Raw genomic sequence first — 26,539 nt, forward strand, 5'->3', positions numbered from 1 at the left:
GCACGCCCGTCAGCTGATACTCTGGGTAAGGGTGCACGCCCGTCAGCTGATACTCTATGTAAGGGTGCACGCCCGTCAGCTGATACTCTGTGTAAGGGTGCACGCCCGTCAGCTGATACTCTGTGTAAGGGTGCACGCCCGTCAGCTGATACTCTGTGTAAGGGTGCACGCCCGTCAGCTGATACTCGATGTAATTGTGCAGAGGTTCCAGTACCCGGTATCCTCACATCTGGGGGCAGAACAGTCGGATCACACAGACCCGATGAGTGGGTGGAGCATAGGGGCGCTAACATGGTGCATGTCCGACATCACACAGCGGAAGTGTATATAGTGTTCGGCAGGGTAAGTGGGGACATGATAGAGACTGTCACATATACCGAGTTACTTTCCTCACAGGGAGAGAAGTAATAGGACACGAGGACATGCACTGAGACTGGAGGGGGGGGGGGGGGTGTTCAGGGGAAATTTGAGGAAAAATTACTTCACAGAAAGGGTAGTGGACAAGTGGAATAGCCTCCCAGCAGAGGTGGTAGAGGCTAAGTCAGGAGAGCATTTTAAACATACGTAGGATAGACATATGAATATCCTTACAAAGAAATAAGGATCTAATAGGGTGTAGATTACCTAAAGGATAAAAAAAAAAAAAGGGGGGGGGGGCAACTAGATGGGCCAGGTGGTTCTTATCTGCCGTCACACTCTGTTTCTATGCTGGACTGCTGAGGACCTGTGTTACCTCTGAGGACGTGCTAAAGGCATCACCCCATCGGACGTAGCTCGCTGGATCTGCAGTAATTGCCTGCTGGAGCAGGGTGAATGAGACCCAGAGCCCCACCACGCCGGTGCAGAGCTTGGCCAAGCGGCTGGGATCCTTACACAAAGACGGGAATGGAGGCAGCGGCGATCCATATCACTGAGACCCAGAGCCCCACCACGCCGGTGCAGAGCTTGGCCAAGCGGCTGGGATCCTTACACAAAGACGGGAATGGAGGCAGCGTGCGGTGGGCAGCAGTGATCCATGTCACTGAGACGCAGAGCCCCACCACGCCGGTGCAGAGCTTGGCCAAGCGGCTGGGATCCTTACACAAAGACGGGAATGGGGGCAGTAGTGATCCATGTCACTGAGACCCAGAGCCCCACCACGCCGGTGCAGAGCTTGGCCAAGCGGCTGGGATCCTTACACAAAGACGGGAATGGGGGCAGCGTGCGGTGGGCAGTAGTGACCCATGTCACTGAGACCCAGAGCCCCACCACGCTGGTGCAGAGCTTGGCCAAGCGGCTGGGATCCTTACACAAAGACGGGAATGGGGGCAGCGTGCGGTGGGCAGCGGTGATCCATGTCACTGAGACTCAGAGCCCCACCACGCCGGTGCAGAGCTTGGCCAAGCGGCTGGGATCCTTACACAAAGACGGGAATGAAGGCAGCGGTGATCCATGTCACTGAGACCCAGAGCCTCACCACGCCGGTGCAGAGCTTGGCTAAGCGGCTGAGATCCTTACACAAAGACGGGAATGGGGGCAGCGTGCGGTGGGCAGTAGTGATCCATGTCACTGAGACCCAGAGCCCCACCACGCCGGTGCAGAGCTTGGCCAAGCGGCTGGGATCCTTACACAAAGACGGGAATGGGGGCAGCGGTGATCCATGTCACTGAGACCCAGAGCCCCACCACGCCTGTGCAGAGCTTGGCCAAGCGGCTGGGATCCTTACACAAAGACGGGAATGAAGGCAGCGGTGATCCATGTCACTGAGACCCAGAGCCCCACCACGCCGGTGCAGAGCTTGGCCAAGCGACTTGTATTCTTACACAAAGACGGGAATGGGGGCAGCGGTGATCCATGTCACTGAGACCCAGAGCCCCACCACGCCGGTGCAGAGCTTGGCTAAGCGGCTGGGATCCTTACACAAAGACGGGAATGAAGGCAGCGGTGATCCATGTCACTGAGACCCAGAGCCTCACCACGCCGGTGCAGAGCTTGGCCAAGCGGCTGGGATCCTTACACAAAGACGGGAATGAAGGCAGCGGTGATCCATGTCACTGAGACCCAGAGCCTCACCACGCCGGTGCAGAGCTTGGCTAAGCGGCTGGGATCCTTACACAAAGACGGGAATGGGGCAGCGTGCGGTGGGCAGCAGTGATCCATGTCACTGAGACCCAGAGCCCCACCACGCCGGTGCAGAGCTTGGCTAAGCGGCTGGGATCCTTACACAAAGACGGGAATGGGGGCAGCGGTGATCCATGTCACGGAGACCCAGAGCCCCACCACGCCGGTGCAGAGCTTGGCCAAGCGGCTGGGATCCTTACACAAAGACGGGAATGGGGCAGCGTGCGGTGGGCAGCAGTGATCCATGTCACTGAGACCCAGAGCCCCACCACGCCGGTGCAGAGCTTGGCTAAGCGGCTGGGATCCTTACACAAAGACGGGAATGGGGGCAGCGGTGATCCATGTCACTGAGACCCAGAGCCCCACCACGCCGGTGCAGAGCTTGGCCAAGCGGCTTGTATTCTTACACAAAGACGGGAATGGGGGCAGCGGTGATCCATGTCACGGAGACCCAGAGCCCCACCACGCCGGTGCAGAGCTTGGCCAAGCGGCTGGGATCCTTACACAAAGACGGGAATGGGGGCAGCGTGCGGTGGGCAGTAGTGATCCATGTCACGGAGACCCAGAGCCCCACCACGCCGGTGCAGAGCTTGGCCAAGCGGCTGGGATCCTTACACAAAGATGGGAATGGGGGCAGCGGTGATCCTTGTTACTGAGACCCAGAGCCCCACCACGCCGGTGCAGAGCTTGGCCAAGCGGCTGGGATCCTTACACAAAGACGGGAATGGGGGCAGCGTGCGGTGGGCAGTAGTGATCCATGTCACTGGATTATCCTAATAACCGCTGGACTTGCCCTGCTACATGGTGAGATGCAGGGACTGTGCTGGCCTCTGGACTGATATAGACTTTATGGGGGATAATAATGAGACGCCCTGGCCTGTTATGTAATGTGTGCTTCTCTCCCCCTCACCTGTATGATTGCCAGACCTAAGGCTCCCGGCCCACGTAGCCAAACTACAGTTCTAACACCCAGTATCCTCACAATCTCCTCCTCCCCGATGGACTTCTCCTGTGCTGCTCCTTCCACTCTCACTCTCCCAGCCTTCCTCTGAGCCCTCATATCTTCTGCCCTTCCTCATAATGGTCCAGCCTCTGCAGTCTCCTCTACTTTGTGTCCATTTCCACCATGTCCCATCTCCCCTCTGTGTCCATTCACCACCCCTTTAGATTGTAAGCTTTGGTGAACAGTGCCCTGATTAGAATTCTATTATTGCATGTATTTGTCTATCTGTGTAACCTTCCTGATTAATCTCTGGAGTATTCTATTACTGCGGTGTATGTGCGGTGCTACACGTCCCATATGGCACCTATATAACAAAAAATAGCTCCCAGTGGGCCATGACTGGAAATCCTATAGGAACAGCTGATCGCGGTCACCACTGACCATTACTGTCCAGGATGATGTAATACGTGACACAACGCCGCTACAGCCCCGTTATGGAAGGGCGTGCACACTTATGCAGCTGGGGTATTGCACACTTATGCAGCTGGGGTATTGCAGTTTTGCATTTCTCTTCTTTTTGTAAAAGATTGTCTTATTTTCCAGTGTGTTTTGTTGGTTCCAGGGTCCGGTAAATGGTGGAAAGACGGCCTGACACGAGTTATCCGGAGTACAGATGTTATATCACTCCGCGGTCTCAGTGCAATGTATGGTTTCAGCACATACACGCTAGTGGCGGTGTGTAGGAGGAGAGAGCGCTGACCGCGCTTGTGTGGAAGGAATGGGTGGAAGCAGCACTGAAGCCGCAGTCAGCGTTCTGTTTGAGTGTTTGTGCACGTTTTGGGGACCTCAGACCACCTGAGACTCGTGTAAGTGTGTTGTGTCCATGTGCCGTCTGCAGGGTGGTGTGGCGTGGGTCTGCTGCCCTGTTAGCGGCTGAAGACTGGCTGTACTGGGGACTGTGTGGGCATGTGCCGTCTTTGTATGGGACAGTGCTTGTGCGCTAACAAGTGCAATCCGCTGACTGGGGTGATGGGTGCGGCCTGCTGGAAACTGCGCGGAACGCTGCGTGAGCTAATGTACACTCTGCAGTATCACTAATACAGCAAATCATTCCTTGCGGCCACATCAGCAAATGATCACACAGCTACTGTCACATCTGAGGCGCACATGTCGGAGGGAGGTGGGCTGTGGGTGCGCACTTGTTGGAGGGAGGTGGCCCATGGGCACGCTCTATTCTGAAGGAGGTGGCCCTTAGTTAGGCTTGTTTCAGAGGGAGGTGACCCGTGGGTGCACTCGCGTTAGAGGGAGGTAGTCCGTGGGTATGCTTTTGTCAGAGGGAGATGACCCGTGGGCACGCTAATTTTGGAGGGAGGTGGCCTTTCGACACTCATATTGGAGGGGAAGTGGCCCTTGGGCAGGCTCATGTTGGAGGTAGGTGGCCCGTGGGCGCGCTCATGTCAGAGAGAGGTGACCCATGGACACCTTCATATCGGAGGGAGGTGGTACGTGGGTATGCTTTTGTCAGAGGGAGGTGACCCGTGGGCACGCTTGTTTTGGAGGGAGGTGGCTTATGGGCACTCATATTGGAGGGGAAGTGGCCCTTGGGCAGGCACATGTTGGAGGTAGGTGGCCCATAGATGCGCTCACTTTGGAGGGAGGTGTCCCGTGGGCTCTCATATTGAAGGCGAAGTGGCCCTTGGGCAGGCTCATGTTAGAGGTAGGTGGCCCATAGATGCGCTCACGTCGGAGGGAGGTGACCCGTGGGCACTCATATTGGAGGGGAAGTGGCCCTTGGGCAGGCACATGTTGGAGGTAGGTGGAGATGTGCTCACGTCTGAGGGCGGTGACCCGTGGGCACTTATATTGGAGGCTCATGTTTGAGGTAGGTGGCTCATAGATGCTCTCACGTCGGAGGGAGGTGACCCGTGGGCACTCATATTGGAGAGGAAGTGGCCCTTGGGCAGGCACATGTTGGAGGTAGGTGGAGATGCGCTCACGTTGGAGGGCGGTGACCCGTGGCCACTCATATTGGAGGGGAAGTGGCCCTTGGGCAGGCTCATGTTGGAGGTAGGTGGAGATGCGCTCACGTTGGAGGGGGGTGACCCGTGGGCGCTCATATTGGAGGGGAAGTGGCCCTTGGGCAGGCTCATGTTGGAGGTACAGTAGGTGGCCCCTAGATGCACTCACGTTGGAGGGAGGTGACCCGTGGGCTCTCATATTGGAGGGGAAGTGGCCCTTGGGCAGGCTCATGTTGGAGGTAGGTGGAGATGCACTCACGTTGGAGGGAGGTGACCCGTGGGCGCTCATATTGGAGGGGAAGTGGCCCTTGGGCAGGCTCATGTTGGAGGTACAGTAGGTGGCCCCTAGATGCACTCACGTTGGAGGGAGGTGACCCGTGGGCTCTAATATTGGAGGGGAAGTGGCCCTTGGGCAGGCTCATGTTGGAGGTAGGTGGCCCGTAGATGCACTCACGTCAGAGGGAGGTGGCCCATGGGCGCTCATACTGGAGGGGAAGTGGCCCTTGGGCAAGCTCATGTTAGAGGTAGGTGGAGATGCGCTCACGTCAGAGGGAGGTGGCCCATGGGCGCTCATACTGGAGGGTAAGTGGCCCTTGGGCAGGCTCATGTTGGAGGTAGGTGGCCCGTAGATGCGCTCACGTCAGAGGGAGGTGGCCCATGGGCGCTCATACTGGAGGGTAAGTGGCCCTTGGGCAGGCTCATGTTGGAGGTAGGTGGAGATGCGCTCACGTCGGAGGGAGGTGACACCGCCTGGCCATGTATAAGATGACTGTGACATGCTCCCTCCTCTCCCAGCCGTTCCATCCACTCATTGACTTGTCTTGTTTTATCTCCTGCTTCGGCTGCTCTGTCTCCACACCAGTCTTTCATAGGATTTTTGCTAATGGTGAGATGAATTTTCAGCTCCTGTGATGTACCTGTTGTTGCATTGTTTCTATGTTCAGCTGATGGCACTCACCCATGTAACACGTTAGTTCTCCGTGGATTCTGGGACATGTAATGAAATATGAGCCTGTGTTACACGTGTGACTGTTGCTCTGGGGTCGGTGGGACTGCTGGATCCCCATCTTCTCTCCCTGTGTCCTGGCTTTGCAGCTGGGCTTCCTGAGGGCTTGTTAGCTCCGTAGCATGTGGAGCCCCTCTCCCCTGTATGTGCATGTTCCTCCCCATAGATGGCTTCTCTTTCCCCCTCTCATCTTCATTGCATTCCCCCCCTCCCATGGGCAGGTGGGTGGCTGGCTCTGCCTGGTGTGTTCCTCCTGCTGCTTGCTTCTTGACGCTCTGTGCTTGAGTTGGGGGGATGAGATCTAGACGGTAGTAAGGGTCTCATCCCATCAGTTTTCCTAAACCTGCTGGAAAAATTCCACAGAAATTTATTATTATGCATAAGGACGTACAGATATTCCTGGGTGTAGGCGCTGAGGACTGTAATAGTGATAGTCCCTGTGTGTCCGGGAGGGGCTGTGGTAAGGCAGGAATACCTGTACGTCTGATTTATCTTGTATTGTAGTGATGTGTATGTGATAAACCTGCGATATGAACAGATGGACCATTGCGGTCTCTGATCCCCGGCCTGTCTCTCATTGGCTGGGTTCTCTCATTATCAGATCACTGCAACAGTGTTATGGGCCACCGTCTATTAACCGGGAACTGAAGCTACATTTATCCATAAGGGAGACATCTACAAATGTTCTAGAGGGGGGACAGACAAAGCGTTAGGAATATCATACATCTATTTACCGATATATTCCGCTATAGACGGGGATAACGATTGTATAACACAGACTAGCAAACAAGCAGAACAGTACACTACAATACAGTATGTAAGTAATACAGTGCATCTGGAAAGTATTCACCACGCTTCACTTTTTCCACATTGTTATGTTACAGCCTTATTCCAAAACGTAATAAATTCTTTTTTCCCCTCAAAATTCTTCACACAATACCCCATAATGACCATATGAAAAAGTGTTTGTGATTTTTGCAAATTTATTAAAACTAAAAAACTAAGAGATCACATGTACATAAGTATTCACAGCTTTTGCCATGAAGCTCAGGTGCATCCTGTGTCCCCTGATCATCCTTGAAGGGTTCCTACAGCTTAATTGGAGTCCACCTGTGGTAAATGCAGTTGATTGGACATGATTTGGAAAGGCACACACCTGTCTGTATAAGGTTCCACACTTGACAGTGCATATCTGAGCACAAACCAAGCATGAAGTCAAAGGAATTGTCTGTAGACCTCTGAGACAGGATTGTCTTGAGGCACAAATCTTGGGAAGGGTACAGAAAAATATCTGCTGCTCTGAAGGTCCCAATGAGCACAGTGGCCTCCATCATCCGTAAATGTAAGGAGTTCGGAACCACCAGGACTCTTCCTAGAGCTGGATGGCCATCTAAACTGAGTGATCGGGGGAGAAGGGCCCTAGTCAGGGAGGTGACCAAGAACCCGATGGTCACTCTGTCAGAGCTACAGCATTTCTCTGTGGAGAGAGGAGAACCTTCCAGAAGGACAACCATCTCTGCAGCAATCTACCAATCAGGCCTGTATGGTAGAGTGGCCAGACGGAAGCCACTCCTTAGTAAAAAGCACAGGGCAGCCCACCTGGCGTTTGCCAAAATGCACCTGAAGGACTCTCGGACCATGAGAAACAAAATTCTCTGGTCTGATGAGACAAAGATTGAACTCTTTTTGGCGTGAATGCCAGGCGTCATGTTTGGAGGAAACGAGGCACCGCTCATCACAGGGCCAATACCATCTCTACAGTGAAGCATTGTGGTGGCAGCATCATGCTGTGGGGATGTTTTTCAGCATCAGGACCTGGGAGACCAGTCAGGATAGAGGGAAAGATGAATGCAGCAATGTACAGAGACATCCTGGATGAAAACCTGCTCCAGAGCGCTCTTGACCTCAGACTGGGGCGACGGTTCATCTTTCAGTAGGACAACGACCCTAAGCATACAGCCAAGATATCAAAGCAGTGGCTTCAGGGCAACTCTGTGAATGAGTGGCCCAGCCAGAGCCCAGACTTGAATCCGATTGAACATCTCTGGAGAGATCTGAAAATGGCTGTGCACCGACATTTCCAATCTAACCTGATGGAGCTTGAGAGGTGCTGCAAAGAGGAATGGGCAAAACTGGCCAAAAATAGGTGTGCCAAGCCTGAGGCATCATATTCAAAAAGACTTGAAGCTGTAATTGCTGCCAAAGGCGCATCAACAAAGTATTATTTTCTCTGACGTCCTAGTGGATGCTGGGGACTCCGTAAGGACCATGGGGAATAGACGGGCTCCGCAGGAGACTGGGCACTCTAAAAGAAAGATTAGGTACTATCTGCTGTGCACTGGCTCCTCCCTCTATGCCCCTCCTCCAGACCTCAGTTAGAATCTGTGCCCGGCCAGAGCTGGATGCACCTAGTGGGCTCTCCTGAGCCTGCTAGTAAAGAAAGTAATGTTAGGTTTTTTATTTTCAGTGAGATCTGCTGGCAACAGACTCACTGCTACGTGGTACCGAGGGGAGAGAAGCAAACGTACCTGTTCACAGCTAGGTTGCGCTTCTTAGGCTACTGGACACCATTAGCTCCAGAGGGTTCGAACACAGGCAAAGGTCCTCGGTCGTCCGTTCCCGGAGCCGCGCCGCCGTCCCCCTTGCAGAGCCAGAAGATCAGAAGTTGGTGATGAAATCGGCGGCTGAAGACTCCTGTCTTCATTAAAGTAGCGCACAGCACCGCAGCTGTGCGCCATTGCTCCCACTGCACACCACACACTCCGGTCACTGTAGGGTGCAGGGCGCTGGGGGGGGGGGCGCCCTGGGCAGCAATAAGAATACCTTTGGCATAAAAAACACATAATACAGTCTGTGACTGTATATGTGTAAAACCCCCGCCATTTTTTAGTCAGAAACAGCGGGACAGAAGCCCGCCGCTGAGGGGGCGGGGCCTTCTTCCTCAGCACACCAGCGCCATTTCTCTTCACAGCTCCGCTGGAAGGACGCTCCCCAGGCTCTCCCCTGCAGTCTCCTGGCACTAAGAGGGTAAAAAGAGAGGGGGGGCACATAAATTTAGGCAAAAGGTGTATTGATACAGCAGCTATTGGGAAAAATTCACTTCTGGTAGTGTGTATCCCTTTGTATATAGCGCTGTGGTGTGTGCTGGCATACTCTTTCTCTGTCTCCCCATAGACCTTGTGGGGTCCTGTCCTCGGTCAGAGCATTCCCTGTGTGTGTGCTGTGTGTCGGTACGGCTGTGTCGACATGTTTGATGAGGAGGGTTACGTGGAGGCGGAGCAAGTGCAGATAAATGTGGTGTCGCCCCCGTCGGTGCCGACACCTGATTGGATGGATATGTGGAAGGTCTTAAATGACAATGTAAACTCATTACATAAGAGATTTGATTATGTTGCTGCCGGGGGACAGCCGGGCTCTCAACCCGGGCCTGCCCAGGCGCCTCAGAGGCCGTCAGCGTCTCAAAAACGCCCACTATCTCAGTTGGTTGACACAGATGTCGACACGGAGTCCGACTCCAGCGTCAACGAGGATGAGGCACTATTACAGCCCAAAATGACTAAGGCCATCCGATACATGATTATTGCAATGAAAAATGTATTACACATTTCAGAGGCTGACCCTGTCCCTGACAAGAGGGTAAATATGTTTGGGGAGAAAAAGCAGCCAGTGACTTTTCCCCCGTCACATGAATTAAATGAGTTATGTGAAGAAGCGTGGTCTTCCCCTGATAAGAAAGTGGTGATTCCCAAGAGAATACTAATGGCGTACCCTTTCCCGCCAACGGATAGGTTACGCTGGGAATCCTCCCCTAGGGTTGACAAGGCCCTGACGCGCTTATCTAAAAGAGTGGCCCTGCCGTCTCAGGATACGGCCGCCCTAAAGGAACCTGCGGATAGGAAGCAGGAAGGTATCTTGAAGTCAGTGTATACACACTCTGGTACTCTACTGAGACCGGCTATTGCTTCAGCCTGGATGTGCAGTGCTGTTGCAGCATGGACAGATACTCTGTCAGAGGGGTTGGATACCCTGGACAGGGATACCGTATTGCTAACACTTAGCCATATTAAAGACGTCGTCTTATATATGCGGGATGCCCAGAAGGACATTTGCCTGCTGGGCTCTCGATAAATGCAATGTCCATTTCTGCCAGAAGGGTCTTATGGACTCGGCAATGGACAGGGGATGCCGACTCTAAAAAACACATGGAGGTTTTGCCTTATAAGAGTGAGGAATTGTTTGGGGACGGTCTCTCGGACCTCGTATCCACAGCAACAGCTGGAAAGTCGACTTTCTTGCCACAGGTTTCCTCACAGCCTAAGAAAGCACCGTATTACCAAATGCAGTCCTTTCGTTCTCAAAAAAGCAAGAGAGTCAGAGGTGCATCCTTTCTTGCCAGAGGCAGGGGTAGAGGAAAGAAGCTGCACCATGCAGCCAGTTCTCAGGAACAAAAGTCCTCCCCTGCTTCCACTAAGTCCACCGCATGACGCTGGGGCTCCACAAGCGGAGCCAGGAGCGGTGGGGGCACGTCTCCGAAATTTCTGCAACCAGTGGGTTCACTCACAAGTGGATCCTTGGGCTATACAAATTGTATCTAAGGGATACAAGCTGGAATTCGAAGTGACGCCCCCTCACCGTTACCCAAAATCCGCCTTGCCAGCTTCTCCCACGGGGAGGGAGATAGTCCTGACGGCTATTCACAAGCTGTACCTCCAGCAAGTGATAATAATGGTACCCCCCCTTCAGCAGGGAAGGGGTTACTATTCCACACTGTTTGTGGTACCGAAACCGGACGGTTCGGTAAGACCCATTCTAAATTTAAAATCCTTGAACATTTACATGAAAAAGTTCAAGTTCAAAATGGAATCGCTCAGAGCGGTCATTGCCAGCCTGGAAGAGGGGGATTTTATGGTATCTCTGGACATCAAGGATGCGTACTTGCATGTCCCCATTTATCCGCCTCACCAGGAGTACCTCAGGTTTGTGGTACAGGACTGTCATTACCAATTCCAGACGTTGCCGTTTGGTCTATCCACGGCACCGAGAGTCTTTACCAAGGTAATGGCGGAGATGATGGTACTTCTCCGGAAGCAAGGAGTTACAGTTATCCCGTACTTGGTCGATCTCCTCATAAAGGCGAGGTCCAGAGAGCAGTTGTTGGTCAGCGTAGCGCACTCTCAGGAAGTGTTGCTACGGCAAGGCTGGATTCTGAATATTCCAAAGTCGCAGCTGATTCCTACGACGCTTCTGCCCTTCCTGGGCATGATTCTGGACACAGAATAGAAGAAGGTATTTCTCCCGGAGGAGAAGGCTCAGGAGTTAGTGACCATAGTCAGGGATCTCCTGAAACCAAAGCAGGTGTCGGTGCATCACTGCACGCGAGTCCTGGGAAAGATGGTAGCGTCATACGAAGCCATTCCTTTCGGCAGGTTCCATGCCAGGATCTTTCAGTGGGATCTGTTGGACAAGTGGTCCGGATCGCATCTTCAGATGCATCGGCTGATCGCCCTGTCCCCGAGGGCCAGGGTGTCTCTTCTGTGGTGGCTGCAGAGTGCTCATCTTCTCGAGGGCCGCAGGTTCGGCATACAGGACTGGGTCCTGGTGACCACGGATGCAAGCCTCCGCGGATGGGGGGCAGTCACTCAGGGAAGAAACTTCCAGGGGCTGTGGTCAAGTCAGGAGACTCGTCTGCACATAAACATACTGGAATTTAGGGCCATATACAACGCCCTGAGTCAAGCGGAGCCCCTGCTTCGAGACCAACCAGTGCTGATTCAGTCAGACAACATCACGGCAGTCGCCCATGTAAACCGACAGGGCGGCACAAGAAGCAGGGTGGCGATGGCGGAAGCCACAAGGATTCTTCGTTGGGCGGAGAATCACGTACAAGCACTGTCAGCAGTGTTCATTCCGGGAGTGGACAACTGGGAAGCAGACTTCCTCAGCAGGCACGACCTCCACCCGGGAGAGTGGGGACTTCATCAAGAAGTCTTCGAGCAGATTGCAAATCGGTGGGAACGGCCACAGGTGGACATGATGGCGTCCCGCCTAAACAAAAAGCTAAAAAAATATTGCGCCAGGTCAAGGGACCCTCAGGCGATAGCTGTGGACGCACTGGTAACTCCGTGGGTGTTCCAGTCGGTATATGTGTTTCCTCCTCTTCCTCTCATACACAAGGTACTGAGAATAGTAAGAAAAAGAGGAGTGAGAACAATACTCATTGTTCCGGATTGGCCAAGAAGGACTTGGTACCCAGAACTTCAAGAGATGGTCACAGAGGACCCATGGCCTCTGCCTCTCAGACAGGACCTGTTGCAGCAGGGGCCCTGTCTGTTCCAAGACTTACCGCGGCTGCGTTTGACGGCATGGCGGTTGAACGCCGGATCCTAGCGGAAAAGGTTATACCGGATGAAGTAATTCCTACGCTGATAAGAGCTAGGAAGGATGTGACAGCAAAGCATTATCACCGCATATGGCGGAAATATGTTGCTTGGTGTGAGGCCAGGAAGGCCCCTACAGAGGACTTCCAGTTGGGTCGTTTTCTGCATTTCCTACAGTCAGGTGTGACTATGGGCCTCAAATTAGGGTCCATAAAGGTTCAGATCTCGGCCCTATCCATTTTCTTTCAAAAAGAACTGGCTTCACTGCCTGAGGTTCAGACGTTTGTAAAGGGAGTGCTGCATATTCAGCCTCCTTTTGTGCCACCAGTGGCACCTTGGGATCTTAACGTTGTGTTGGATTTCCTGAAATCCCACTGGTTTGAGCCACTTAAGACCGTGGAGCTAAAATATCTCACGTGGAAAGTGGTCATGCTATTGGCCTTAGCTTCGGCTAGGCGTGTGTCAGAATTGGCGGCTTTGTCCTGTAAAAGCCCCTATCTGATCTTCCATATGGACAGGGCAGAATTGAGGACTTGTCCCCAATTTCTCCCTAAGGTGGTATCATCGTTTCATTTGAACCAACCTATTGTGGTGCCTGCGGCTACTCGGGACTTGGAGGATTCCAAGTTGCTGGACGTAGTCCGGGCTTTGAAAATGTATGTTTCCAGAACGGCGGGAGTCAGAAAGTCTGACTCGCTGTTTATTCTGTATGCAGCCAACAAGGTTGGCGCTCCTGCTTCGAAGCAGACTATTGCTCGCTGGATCTGTAGCACGATTCAGCTGGCTCACTCTGCGGCTGGATTGCCGCATCCAAAATCAGTAAAAGCCCATTCCACGAGGAAGGTGGGCTCTTCTTGGGCGGCTGCCCGAGGGGTCTCTGCTTTACAGCTTTGCCGAGCTGCTACTTGGTCGGGTTCAAACACATTTGCTTAGTTCTACAAGTTTGATACCCTGGCTGAGGAGGACCTTGAGTTTGCTCATTCGGTGCTGCAGAGTCATCCGCACTCTCCCGCCCGTTTGGGAGCTTTGGTATAATCCCCATGGTCCTTACGGAGTCCCCAGCATCCACTAGGACGTCAGAGAAAATAAGAATTTACTCACCGGTAATTCTATTTCTCGTAGTCCGTAGTGGATGCTGGGCGCCCGTCCCAAGTGCGGACTTCTTCTGCAATACGTGTATATAGTTATTGCTTACTAAAGGGTTATTGTTATGAGCCATCCGTTGATTGAGGCTCAGTTGTTGTTCATACTGTAAACTGGGTAAGGTTATCACAAGTTGTACGGTGTGATTGGTGTGGCTGGTATGAGTCTTACCCTGGATTCCAAATCCTTTCCTTGTAGTGTCAGCTCTTCCGGGCACAGTTTCCCTAACTGAGGTCTGGAGGAGGGGAATAGAGGGAGGAGCCAGTGCACACCAGATAGTACCTAATCTTTCTTTTAGAGTGCCCAGTCTCCTGCGGAGCCCGTCTATTCCCCATGGTCCTTACGGAGTCCCCAGCATCCACTACGGACTACGAGAAATAGAATTACCGGTGAGTAAATTCTTATTATTATTATTACATTTTATTTATAAGGCGCTACAAGTGTTTCGCAGCGCTGTACAAAGGACAGTACAGGGAGACAGAACTTAGCATTACAGTAAATAAATAACAAAAATAGAGTACAGGTAACACAGAGCACCACAATACTCATACATAATACAGCTAAGATGTAAGTAGCAGGGGAGTCATGATCGTACTACTAGGGGCTGGTGGCCATAGATGGAGATGAGCCTTTACCAGCAGGAGAGAAAGCGGGTAAAGATGGTCGTTGAGTAGGGGAGAGCTGCGAGTGATGTGTGAGGAGAAGAGGGCTTTGACAACAAGAGGAAAGAGGGCCCTACTCTGAAGAGCTAACAATCTAGTGGGAAGGGGCAACAGACAGATGACATGAGGTGCAAGCAAGCGGGAGATAGCCTGATGGCGGTATGTAAGCAAAGCAGAGATGTTCAAGGCATGAGGCAGGGGGATGGAGGAGCGGCCACAGCCAGTTAGTGGATGATAAGTTTAGTTGCACTCTGGGAGAGAAATGGCCTGATGCGAGCAATGTTGCGTAACTGGAACCGACAGGATTACGCCAGGGCTTGGATGTGGGGTGCAAAGGAGCGGAGGAGATGGTGGTGTTGTCAACAGTGATAGAGATATTGGTCGGGGGTGTTGCTCTGGGTGGGGGAAAGATAATGCATTCAGTTTTGTCCATGTTGAGCTTCAGAGAGCACTCAGACATCGAGGAGGAGATGGCGGAGAGGCAGCTGGAAACCTGAGAGAGGACAGAGGGGGACAGATCAGGAGAGGAGAGGTAGACTTGTGTGTCATCAGCATAGAGGTGGTATTGAAGGCCAAAGGAGTTAATGAGCGCACCCAGGGAAGAGGTGTACAGGGAGTACAGAAGGGGGCAGAGGACAGAACCCTGAGGGACACCAACAGGAAGGATGGAAGGGGGTGAGGTGGTGCTGGATGCAGACACAGAGAAGGAGCGGTTAGTGAGGAAAGATGTAAACCAGTCAAGGGCGGTGCTAAAGAGGCCAATGTTTTGGAGTGTGCGCAGGAGGAGAGGATGATCTACGGTGTCAAAGGCAGCAGAGAGGTCCAGAAGGATAAGCAGAGAGAAGTGGCCCTTAGATTTGGCCGAAAGCTGGTCATTGGTGACTTTCACCATGGCAGTCTCAGTGTAGTGGAGTGGGCGAAAGCCAGATTGTAGTGGATGGAGGTGTCGGAGAGGTAGCTTGTGAGACGGCTGTAGACCAGTCGTTCACGTAGTTTGGAGGTGAATGGAAGAAGAGAGATGGGGCGGTAGCTAGTGAGTGGTGAAGGGTCGATGTTGTTTTTTTTAGAATAGGTGAGACCAGCGCATGTTTGAATGGTGACTGGAAGATGCCGGTAGAGAGCGATAGGTTAAAGAGTTGAGCAAGGTGGGAGCAGGCAGTGGGGGAGAGGGAGCGGAGAAGACGGGAGGGAAGGGGGTCCAGGGGGCAGGTTGAGGGGGATAAGATGAGACAGTGAACTTCCTTGTCTGTAGTGGGACGGAAGGAGGACAGGGTGGGATAGATGGAGCGGAAGGATGATGGGGGCAGGGGCGCAGCAGGGGTGACGGGAGGAGATATTGTGTCGAATTTTCTCAATTTTGGATATGAAGGAGGCAAAGTCAGTGGCAGTGAGGGAGGATGGAAGGACGATGGAGAATATTGAAAGTTTCAAAGAGACGGCGTGGACTGGAGGACTCAGAATGAGTACTTGGAAAAAGGATTGCTTGGCGAGGGAAAGAGCAGAGCTGTAGGAGGAGAGAATAAACTTGAAATGGAGGAAGTCCGGCAGAGAGTGAGATTTCATCCAGGAGCGTTCAGCGGAGTGTGAAAATTTTTGTAAGAATCATGTTAGTTTGGTGTGCCAGGGTTGGGGTTTGGAGCGGCGGAGGGGGACAGAGGAGAGGGGGGCCACAGAGTCGAGAGCAGCTGTTAGGTAAGAGTTATAGAAGGAGGCTGCCTGGTTGAGGCAGGTCATGGTGGAAAGAGGAGAGCGTAAAGTCTCAAGGGAGGACAGGGTAGCAGGGTCGAGAGACCCGAGATTGTGTCTGGTGATGGTGGGTCTGAGCGTGGAGAGGAGAGGGGAAGACGAGAGGATGAAAGAAAGCAGATGGTGGTCAGATAGAGGGAAGGGAGAGTTTGAGAAATCCGAGAGATCACATCGGTGGGTGAAGACAAGGTCGACGGAGTGGCCGAGATTGTGAGTAGGGGTCGAGGTCCATTGAGAAAGTCATAAGGAGGAGGAAAGGCAAATGGGCAGAGTATTTAGCAAAGGCTGTGAATATTTATGTACATGTGATTTCTTAGTTTTTTTATTTTTAATAAATTAGGAAAAATCTCAAAAACACTTTTTTCACGTTGTCATTATGGGGTATTGTGTGTAGAATTTTGAGGGAAAAAATTTAATTTATTCCAGTTTAGAATAAGGCTTTAACAACAAAATGTGGAAAAAGTGAAGCGCTGTGAATACTTTCCAGATTCACTGTAAATAGCACTACAACCTGTACCTATTAGCATAGCGAGAGATAACGGCTCTATGTCGCATGAAGACATGGGAACAATTGAGGAGTGGAGCCCAGGGGCAGAGAGCCCAAGGAGGAGGTGTGACGTGTAGCTGGTGTGTAAGGCAAGTAGGAGGGAGGAGGACCCTTGGTCATGGAGCTTACAGTCTGATTGTGAGGGGGGAGACAGACTGATGACCTATGGGGTTGAGCCAGTGTATGGGGAGCTAGGACTGGAAGAGTTGGAGGATGCTAGAGGGAGAGGTAGACTAGGTGGTGACATGGTTATGTGTTGGTGTAACATGCCTTGGGCTGCTGCAGAGCGTCCTTCCCTAGTTCCCTGGAATACAGTGAATAACAACAGCTGCTTTTACCCTACCCCTGCGTACATAACAGTGACTACAGTGTAACCAAATGAGCAATTACATATTCCATTACCTGTAACTGGCGTATTCTAATATCACCGATACAGTCTCACCATACAACATATTACCCTCTACTTTACTTACAAGATGTTTTCTGGACCAGTAATAAGTACCATCGCTCATCCCTATGAGACATGAGAACCCGGGTGTCTCTGGACTAAGGAACCCCTTATTTTCTCCCACTCTCCTACACTTAACCCCAGCTAATGCACTCTGACTACCAGCCTACCTCAGCTAATGCCCACTGACTACCAGCCTACACCTACCTCATCTAATGCCCTTTGACTGCCGGCCTACACCTACCTCAGCTAATGCCCTCTGACTACCGGCCTACACCTACCTCAGATTATGCCCTCTGAGTACCGGCCTACATTTACCTCCGCTAATGCCCTCTGACTACCAGCCTACACCTTCCTCAGCTAATACCCACTGAGTACCGGCCTACACCTACCTCAGATAATGCCCTCTGAGTACCGGCCTACACCTTCCTCCGATAATGCCCCCTGAGTACCAGCCTACATTTACCTCAGATAATGCCCCCTGAGTACCAGCCTACATTTACCTCAGCTAATGCCCCCTGAGCACCAGCCTACACCTACCTCAGCTAATGCCCCCCTGAGTACCAGCCTACACCTACCTCAGCTAATGCCCTCTGACTACCAGCCTACACCTACCTCAGCTAATGCCCTCTGACTACCAGCCTACACCTACCTCAGATAATGCCCCCTGAGCACCAGCCTACACCTACCTCAGCTAATGCTCTCTGACTACCAGCCTACACCTACCTCAGATAATGCCCCCTGAGCACCAGCCTACACCTTCCTCAGCTAATGCCCTCTGACTACCGGCCTACACCTACCTCAGCTAATGCCTTCTGAGCACCGGCCTACACCTACCTCAGCTAATGCCCTCTGAATACCGGCCTACACCTACCTCAGCTAATGCCCCCTGAGTACCAGCCTACACCTACCTCAGCTAATGCCCTCTGACTTCCAGCCTACACCTGCCTCAGCTAATGCCCTCTGAATACCGGCCTACACCTGCCTCAGCTAATGCCCTCTGAGTACCGGCCTACACCTACCTCAGATAATGCCCTCTGAGTACCGGCCTACATTTACCTCGGATAATGCCTCCTGAGTACCAGCCTACACCTACCTCAGCTAATGCCTTCTGAGTACCGGCCTACACCTACCTCAGCTAATGCCCTCTGTGACCGGACGGTCCCGTACGAAAGTCCTGAACGCTTTCACGTTCCCGTCCCCAGTACACAGAATGGATGTTTAGGTCACACGGGACCTGGCCACATAGGGGATTCCCGCTTACCGTCAGTAACCGCCTGTTACTGACTCCACCCACTGCACCGTGGGTGGGTTTATGCTGCCACCACCAAACTACTAACCTGCCGTGGCTTTTGGAACCACGGTTCTGCTCTGTATGTGCCGACACGCTGCCTTACCACACCTGTGTGGTGTTGACGAATCCCCACTAGTCCTCTACCGGTAGCTGGCGGAAGGCGGAACTTGGAGACGCTGGTTCACCCTGGACAGCCGGTGAACGGGGCTAGGTTTCGCATAGCCATGTAGGTCACAAGATGACGCCATCATCTTTAGGCAGAAGATCTTTATTTGCCCAAATACAGCCTTCAAAAAGGCTGAGCAATACAGCAGATGTTACAGCAGAAGAAAATGGTATAACACACTTTTCTCTATCGTCCTAAGTGGATGCTGGGGTTCCTGAAAGGACCATGGGGAATAGCGGCTCCGCAGGAGACAGGGCACAAAAGTAAAGCTTTTACAGGTCAGGTGGTGTGTACTGGCTCCTCCCCCTATGACCCTCCTCCAGACTCCAGTTAGATTTTTGTGCCCGGCCGAGAAGGGTGCAATTCTAGGTGGCTCTCATAAAGAGCTGCTTAGAGAGTTTAGCTTAGGTTTTTTATTTTACAGTGAGTCCTGCTGGCAACAGGATCACTGCAACGAGGGACAGAGGGGAGAAGAAGTGAACTCACCTGCGTGCAGGATGGATTGGCTTCTTGGCTACTGGACATGAAGCTCCAGAGGGACGATCACAGGTACAGCCTGGATGGTCACCGGAGCCACGCCGCCGGCCCCCTCACAGATGCTGAAGCAAGAAGAGGTCCAGAATCGGCGGCTGAAGACTCCTGCAGTCTTCTTAAGGTAGCGCACAGCACTGCAGCTGTGCGCCATTTTCCTCTCAGCACACTTCACACGGCAGTCACTGAGGGTGCAGGGCGCTGGGAGGGGGGCGCCCTGGGAGGCAAATGAAAACCTTTAAAAAGGCTAAAAATACCTCACATATAGCCCCAGAGGCTATATGGAGATATTTACCCCTGCCTAAATGTACTAAATAGCGGGAGACGAGCCCGCCGGAAAAGGGGCGGGGCCTATCTCCTCAGCACACGGCGCCATTTTCTATCACAGCTCCGCTGGTCAGGAAGGCTCCCAGGTCTCTCCCCTGCACTGCACTACAGAAACAGGGTATAACAGAGAGGGGGGGCAAAATAAATGGCAATATATCAATATAAAAGCAGCTATAAGGGAGCACTTAATCATAAGGCTATCCCTGTCATATATAGCGCTTTTTGGTGTGTGCTGGCAGACTCTCCCTCTGTCTCCCCAAAGGGCTAGTGGGTCCTGTCTTCGTATAGAGCATTCCCTGTGTGTCTGCTGTGTGTCGGTACGTGTGTGTCGACATGTATGAGGACGTTATTGGTGTGGAGGCGGAGCAATTGCCAAATATGAGGATGTCCCCTCCTAGGGGGTCGACACCAGAATGGATGCCTTTATTTGTGGAATTACGGGATAGCGTCAACTCGCTTAAGCAGTCGTTTGCCGACATGAGGCGGCCGGACACTCAATTAGTCCCTGTCCAGGCGCCTCAAACACCGTCAGGGGCTGTAAAACGCCCCTTGCCTCAGTCGGTCGACACAGACCCAGACACAGGCACTGATTCCGGTGGTGAAGGTGACGAATCAACCGTATTTTCCAGTAGGGCCACACGTTATATGATTTTGGCAATAAAGGAGATGTTACATTTAGCTGATACTACAGGTACCACTAAACAGGGTATTATGTGGGGTGTGAAAAAACTACCAGTAGTTTTTACCGAATCAGAAGAATTAAATGACGTGTGTGATGAAGCGTGGGGTGCCCCGATAAAAAACTGCTAATTTCAAAGAAGTTATTGGCTTTATACCCTTTCCCGCCAGAGGTTAGGGAGCGCTGGGAAACACCTCCTAGGGTGGACAAAGCGCTAACACGCTTATCAAAACAAGTGGCGTTACCCTCTCCTGAGACGGCCGCACTTAAAGATCCATCAGATAGGAGGATGGAAAATATCCAAAAAGGTATATACACACATGCAGGTGTTATACTACGACCAGTTATTGCGACTGCCTGGATGTGCAGTGCTGGGGTAGTTTGGTCAGAGTCCCTGATCGAAAATATTGATACCCTGGACGGGGACAATATTTTACTGTCGTTAGAACAAATAAAGGATGCATTTCTTTATATGCGTGATGCACAGAGAGATATCTGCACACTGGCATCACGGGTAAGTGCTATGTCCATTTCGGCCAGAAGAGCTTTATGGACACGACAGTGGACAGGCGATGCGTAGAGGAGTTATTTGGGGTCGGTCTATCGGATTTGGTGGCCACGGCTACGGCCGGGAAATCCACTTTTCTACCTCAAGTCACTCCCCAACAGAAAAAGGCACCGACTTTTCAACCGCAGCCTTTTCGTTCCTTTAAAAATAAGAGAGCAAAGGGCTATTCATATCTGCCACGAGGCAGAGGACGAGGGATGAGACAGCAACAGGCAGCTCCTTCCCAGGAACAGAAGCCCTCCCCGGCTTCTACAAAAGCCTCAGCATGACGCTGGGGCTTCGCAAGCGGACTTGGGGGCGGTAGGCGGTCGTCTCAAAAATTACAGCGCGCAGTGGGCTCACTCGCAGGTAAATCCCTGGATCCTGCAGATAATATCTCAGGGGTACAGGTTGAAATTAGAGACAGAGCCACCTCGCCGTTTCCTGAAGTCGGCTTTACCAACGTCCCCCTCAGAAAGGGAGACGGTTTTGGAAGCCATTCACAAGCTGTATTCTCAGCAGGTGATAGTCAAGGTACCTCTTCTACAACAAGGGAAGGGGTATTATTCCACTCTTTTTGTGGTACCGAAGCCGGATGGCTCGGTAAGGCCTATTCTAAATCTGAAGTCCTTGAACCTGTACATAAAGAAGTTCAAGTTCAAGATGGAGTCACTCAGAGCAGTGATAGCGAACCTGGAAGAAGGGGACTTTATGGTATCCTTGGACATCAAGGATGCGTATCTCCACGTTCCAATTACCCCTCACACCAGGGGTACCTCAGGTTCGTTGTACAAAACTGTCACTATCAGTTTCAGACGCTGCCGTTTGGTTTGTCCACGGCACCTCGGGTCTTTACAAAGGTAATGGCCGAGATAATATTTCTTCTTCGAAGAAAAGGCGTATTAATTATCCCATACTTGGACGATCTCCTAATAAGGACAAGGTCCAGAGAACAGCTAGAGATGGGTTTAGCACTATCTCAAGAGGTGCTAAAGCAGCACGGATGGATTCTGAATATTCCAAAATCCCAATTAATGCCGACAACTCGTCTGCTGTTCCTGGGGATGATTCTGGACACAGTTCAGAAAAAGGTTTTTCTTCCCGAAGAAAAAGCCAAGGAGTTATCTGACCTGGTCAGGAACCTCCTAAAACCAGGAAAGGTGTCTGTACATCAATGCACAAGAGTCCTGGGAAAAAATGGTAGCTTCTTACGAAGCAATCCCTTTCGGCAGATTCCATGCAAAGGGATCTGTTGGACAAATGGTCAGGGTCGCATCTTCAGATGCACCTGCGGATAACCCTGTCGCCGAGGACAAGGGTATCCCTTCTGTGGTGGTTGCAGGAGGCTCATCTATTGGAGGGCCGCAGATTCGGCATGCAGGATTGGATCCTGGTGACCACGGATGCCAGCCTGAGAGGCTGGGGAGCAGTCACACAGGGAAGAAATTTCCAGGGAGTGTGGTCGAGCCTGAAAAAGTCTCTTCACATAAGCATTCTGGAACTAAGAGCAATCTACAATGCTCTAAGCCAGGCGGAACCTCTGCTTCAAGGAAGACCGGTGTTGATCCAGTCGGACAACATCACGGCAGTCGCCCATGTAAACAGACAGGGCGGCACAAGAAACAGAATGGCAGAAGCTGCCAGGATCCTTCGCTGGGCGGAGAATCACGTGATAGCATTGTCAGCAGTATTCATCCCGGGCGTGGACAACTGGGAAGCAGACTTCCTCAGCAGACACGACCTTCACCCGGGAGAGTGGGTACTTCATCCAGAAGTTTTCCACATGCTATTAAACCGTTGGGTAAAACCAATGGTGGACATGATGGCGTCTCGCCTCAACAAGACACTGGACAGTTATTGCGCCAGGTCAAGAGATCCGCAGGCAATAGCTGTGGACGCGTTGGTAACACCTTGGGTGTACCAGTCCGTATATGTGTTTCCTCCTCTGCCTCTCATACCAAAGGTATTGAGGATTATACGGCAAAAAGGAGTAAGACTAGTGGCTCCGGATTGGCCAAGAAGGACTTGGTACCCGGAACTTCAAGAGATGGTCACGGACGATCCGTGGCCTCTACTTCTGAGAAGGGACCTGCTTCAGCAGGGTCCTTGTCTTTTTCAAGACTTACCGCGGCTGCGTTTGACGGCATGGCGTTTGAATGCCAGATCCTAAAAGGAAAAGGCATTCCAGAAGAAGTCATTCCTACCTTGATAAAGGCAAGGAAGGAAGTCACCGCGAAGCATTATCGCCGTATTTGGCGAAAATATGTTGCGTGGTGCGAGCAGCGGAGTGCTCCGATGGAGGAATTTCAACTGGGTCGTTTTCCTACATTTCCTGCAATCAGGATTGTCTATGGGTCTCAAATTGGGATCTATTAAGGTTCAAATTTCGGCCCTATCAATATTCTTCCAAAAAGAATTGGCCTCAGTCCCTGAGGTCCAGATTTTTATCAAAGGAGTACTGCATATACAGCCTCCTGTGGTGCCTAAGGTGGCACCGTGGGATCTAAATGTAGTTTTAGATTTCCTCAAATCCAATTGGTTTGAACCACTAAAGAATGTGGATTTGAAATATCTCACATGGAAAGTGACTATGTTACTGGCCCTGGCTTCGGCCGGGAGAGTATCTGAACTGGCGGCTTTGTTTTATAAAAGCCCTTATTTAATTTTCCATTCGACATAGGGCAGAGCTGCGGACGCGTCCGCATTTTCTCCCTAAGGTGGTATCAGCGTTTCACCTGAACCAGCCTATTGTAGTGCCTGCGGCTACAGACGACTTGAAGGACTCCAAGTTGTTGGACGTTGTCAGAGCCTTAAAAATATACATTTAAAGGACGGCTGGAGTCAGAAAATCTGACTCGCTGTTTATACTGTATGCACCCAACAAGTTGGGTGCACCTGCTTCTAAGCAGTCGATTGCTCGTTGGATTTGTAACAAAATTCAACTTGTACATTCTGTGGCAGGCCTGCCACAGCCTAAATCTGTTAAGGCCCATTCCGCAAGGAAGGTGGGCTCATCTTGGGCGGCTGCCCGAGGGGTCTCGGCATTACAACTCTGCCGAGCAGCTACGTGGTCAGGGGAGAACACGTTTGTAAATTTTTACAAATTTGATACCCTGGCAAAGGAGGACCTGGAGTTCTCTCATTCGGTGCTGCAGAGTCATCCGCACTCTCCCGCCCGTTTGGGAGCTTTGGTATAATCCCCATGGTCCTTTCAGGAACCCCAGCATCCACTTAGGACGATAGAGAAAATAAGAATTTACTTACCGATAATTCTATTTCTCGGAGTCCGTAGTGGATGCTGGGCGCCCATCCCAAGTGCGGATTATCTGCAATACTTGTACATAGTTATTGTTAACTAATTCGGGTTATTGTTTAGGAAGCCATCTTTCAGAGGCTCCTCTGTTATCATACTGTTAACTGGGTTTAGATCACAAGTTGTACGGTGTGATTGGTGTGGCTGGTATGAGTCTTACCCGGGATTCAAAATCCTCCCTTATTGTGTACGCTCGTCCGGGCACAGTACCTAACTGGAGTCTGGAGGAGGGTCATAGGGGGAGGAGCCAGTACACACCACCTGACCTGTAAAAGCTTTACTTTTGTGCCCTGTCTCCTGCGGAGCCGCTATTCCCCATGGTCCTTTCAGGAACCCCAGCATCCACTACGGACTCCGAGAAATAGAATTATCGGTAAGTAAATTCTTATTTTCATGGGGCAACTGCCCTCCTTTTATCCTACTCCAATACACAGTACCACAGGGGGTAAGCCCGCCCTGTGGTGTACAACCAATCAATGTTTACCCATGGGCTGTGTATGCCTTGGTCACATGTACAGCTACCATTGTCCTCTATGGACAGTGGGGAGTGGTCACTCTCCTTTGACTGTCCCATCCTGGAGGATCAGGATACGCCCCGGTGCCGTTCAGTCTAGGCTGGGGGAAGTTTTCCCGCCTAAACTGACTTCCAGAAACCTGCCCGGGATCTAGCCCACTGCCTGTAGCCTGGAATTGGGCACCAGAGCTGGGCAGCCTAGCCACTATGGGTGATCTCCATGGAGCTCCAAGAAACCACTCAGCTTGTTTCAAAGCTGAGCTTCTCCTCTCTCTTCCAATGCCACTTTCAAGTGTGAGGCTGGAAGGGAAAGTATTCCGTTTTTGGGGAAAAGGTCTGGGAGAATCCATCAGCCTGCACAGCCATGGATTCCCCCCTCCTGGGACACACAACCAAGTAAGTGCAATTTACCTTTAAATACATTTAAATACACTGTACATTCCCCTCTAAATATACACATACCCAGGCACTGCAATGCCTCCCAGCACAATACACTTTTTATTACATTTAAACACAATGTTTTTGCTGTGCTCAGCGCTGGGCTCCCCTAGTCCTGCAGCCTGGCTTCTCGGGCTCTCTCTCTCAGTGCTGGGGGTCTGGGGCTGGCTTCCCCCATCCTCCAGCCTGCCTGTAATGCCTGCCACTGGGGTCCAGGGAGCTGGCTATCCCTGTCCCCCCAGAGCGGCACTCATTCACTGGCCTCACCGCAGCCCACTGGAGGTGATCTGGCCTGCGGCGCACCCCCCTTATGCAGCCTGGTAGCCCGGGGCGCTCGTCCCGGGCTCTGTGCTTCTATGGAGCGCTGCGGTGCCGGGAGCGTAGCTCCCGGTGTCCAGTTCCCTTCACTTGCCTCCGCCACTAGGTAGCCGGCTAGCCCGGTCCCCGTGTGCTGCGCACCCCCCAGCAACGCAACAGTGCGGGACGAGCTCGTCCCGGCTGCTGCACTTGGCCATCTACGTAGCGCTGAGACGCCGGGAGCCCCAGCAGATCTCCCGCCTGCAGCGGCTCTCCCTCCTCCGTAGCGCTGAGGTGTCGGGAGCGTAGCTTCCAGACCTCAGCACGCAGCGCACCATCTCCTGAATGCGGCAGACCAGGAGCCGGAGGTCCCGGTCTCCTAGCCATGGCCCCCATGCTGCGTCCTCCTCCCGCCGCACAGGGGGACGGATAACCTGGTCCCCTCGGCGAGCAGTGCAGCGGCTCTCCTCTCTCCCCCAGCGCACCAGGGGCTCCCTGCACTGCCGCAGTTGCCGGAGAGGTCCGGGACCGCGGCACATATTAAAAATACATTTTAAACACATGGCGCCTAACGCCCATAACATTTTAAATATGGCGCCTAGCGCCAGGGCACATATAAAAATGGCGCCACGCGCCCATTGTCCACATAATGGCGCTGGGCACTAGGGCTTAACATCTTCAGTGCCACGGTCGCCATTGTCCATGTGGCCACCAGGGCTGTCCGGCCACACCCTCTGACTACCTCAGATAATGCCCCCGGAGTACCAGCCTACATCTACCTCAGATAATGCCCCCTGACTACCAGCCTACATCTACCTCAGATAATGCCCTCTGACTACCAGCCTACATCTACCTCAGATAATGCCCCCGGAGTACCAGCCTACATCTACCTCAGATAATGCCTTCTGAGTACCAGCCTACATCTACCTCAGATAATGCCCCCGGAGTACCAGCCTACATCTACCTCAGATAATGCCCTCTGACTACCAGCCTACATCTACCTCAGATAATGCCCCCGGAGTACCAGCCTACATCTACTTCAGATAATGCCCTCTGAGTACCAGCCTACATCTACCTCAGATAATGCCATCTGAGTACCAGCCTACATCTACCTCAGATAATGCCCTCTGACTACCAGCCTACATCTACCTCAGATAATGCCCTCTGAGTACCAGCCTACATCTACCTCAGATAATGCCCTCTGACTACCAGCCTACATCTACCTCAGATAATGCCCTCTGACTACCAGCCTACATCTACCTCAGATAATGCCCCCTGACTACCAGCCTACATCTACCTCAGATAATGCCATCTGAGTACCAGCCTACATCTACCTCAGATAATGCCCTCTGAGTACCAGCCTACATCTACCTCATATAATGCCCCCTGACTACCAGCCTACATCTACCTCAGATAATGCCCTCTGAGTACCGGCCTACATCT

General features: G+C 52.2%; 1 protein-coding gene across 2 annotated transcripts in view; it reads left to right on the forward strand.

The window, feature by feature from the left end:
* The window catches only part of NRBP1 (nuclear receptor binding protein 1), a 159,838-nt gene that overhangs the window by 43,454 nt on the left and 89,845 nt on the right, over positions 1 to 26,539 (forward strand). Inside the window, exon 8 of one of the 2 annotated variants that reach the window (XM_063914903.1) lies at positions 5,924 to 5,947. The exons of the other annotated variant lie outside the window; for it this stretch is intronic. Within the exon in view, the coding sequence (XP_063770973.1) occupies positions 5,924 to 5,947 (24 nt within the window). The remainder of the gene's footprint in view (positions 1 to 5,923; positions 5,948 to 26,539) is intronic. 2 annotated transcript variants of the gene reach the window in all.

Source organism: Pseudophryne corroboree, chromosome 4 (genome assembly GCF_028390025.1).
Source record: "Pseudophryne corroboree isolate aPseCor3 chromosome 4, aPseCor3.hap2, whole genome shotgun sequence".
Taxonomy (NCBI): domain Eukaryota; kingdom Metazoa; phylum Chordata; class Amphibia; order Anura; family Myobatrachidae; genus Pseudophryne; species Pseudophryne corroboree.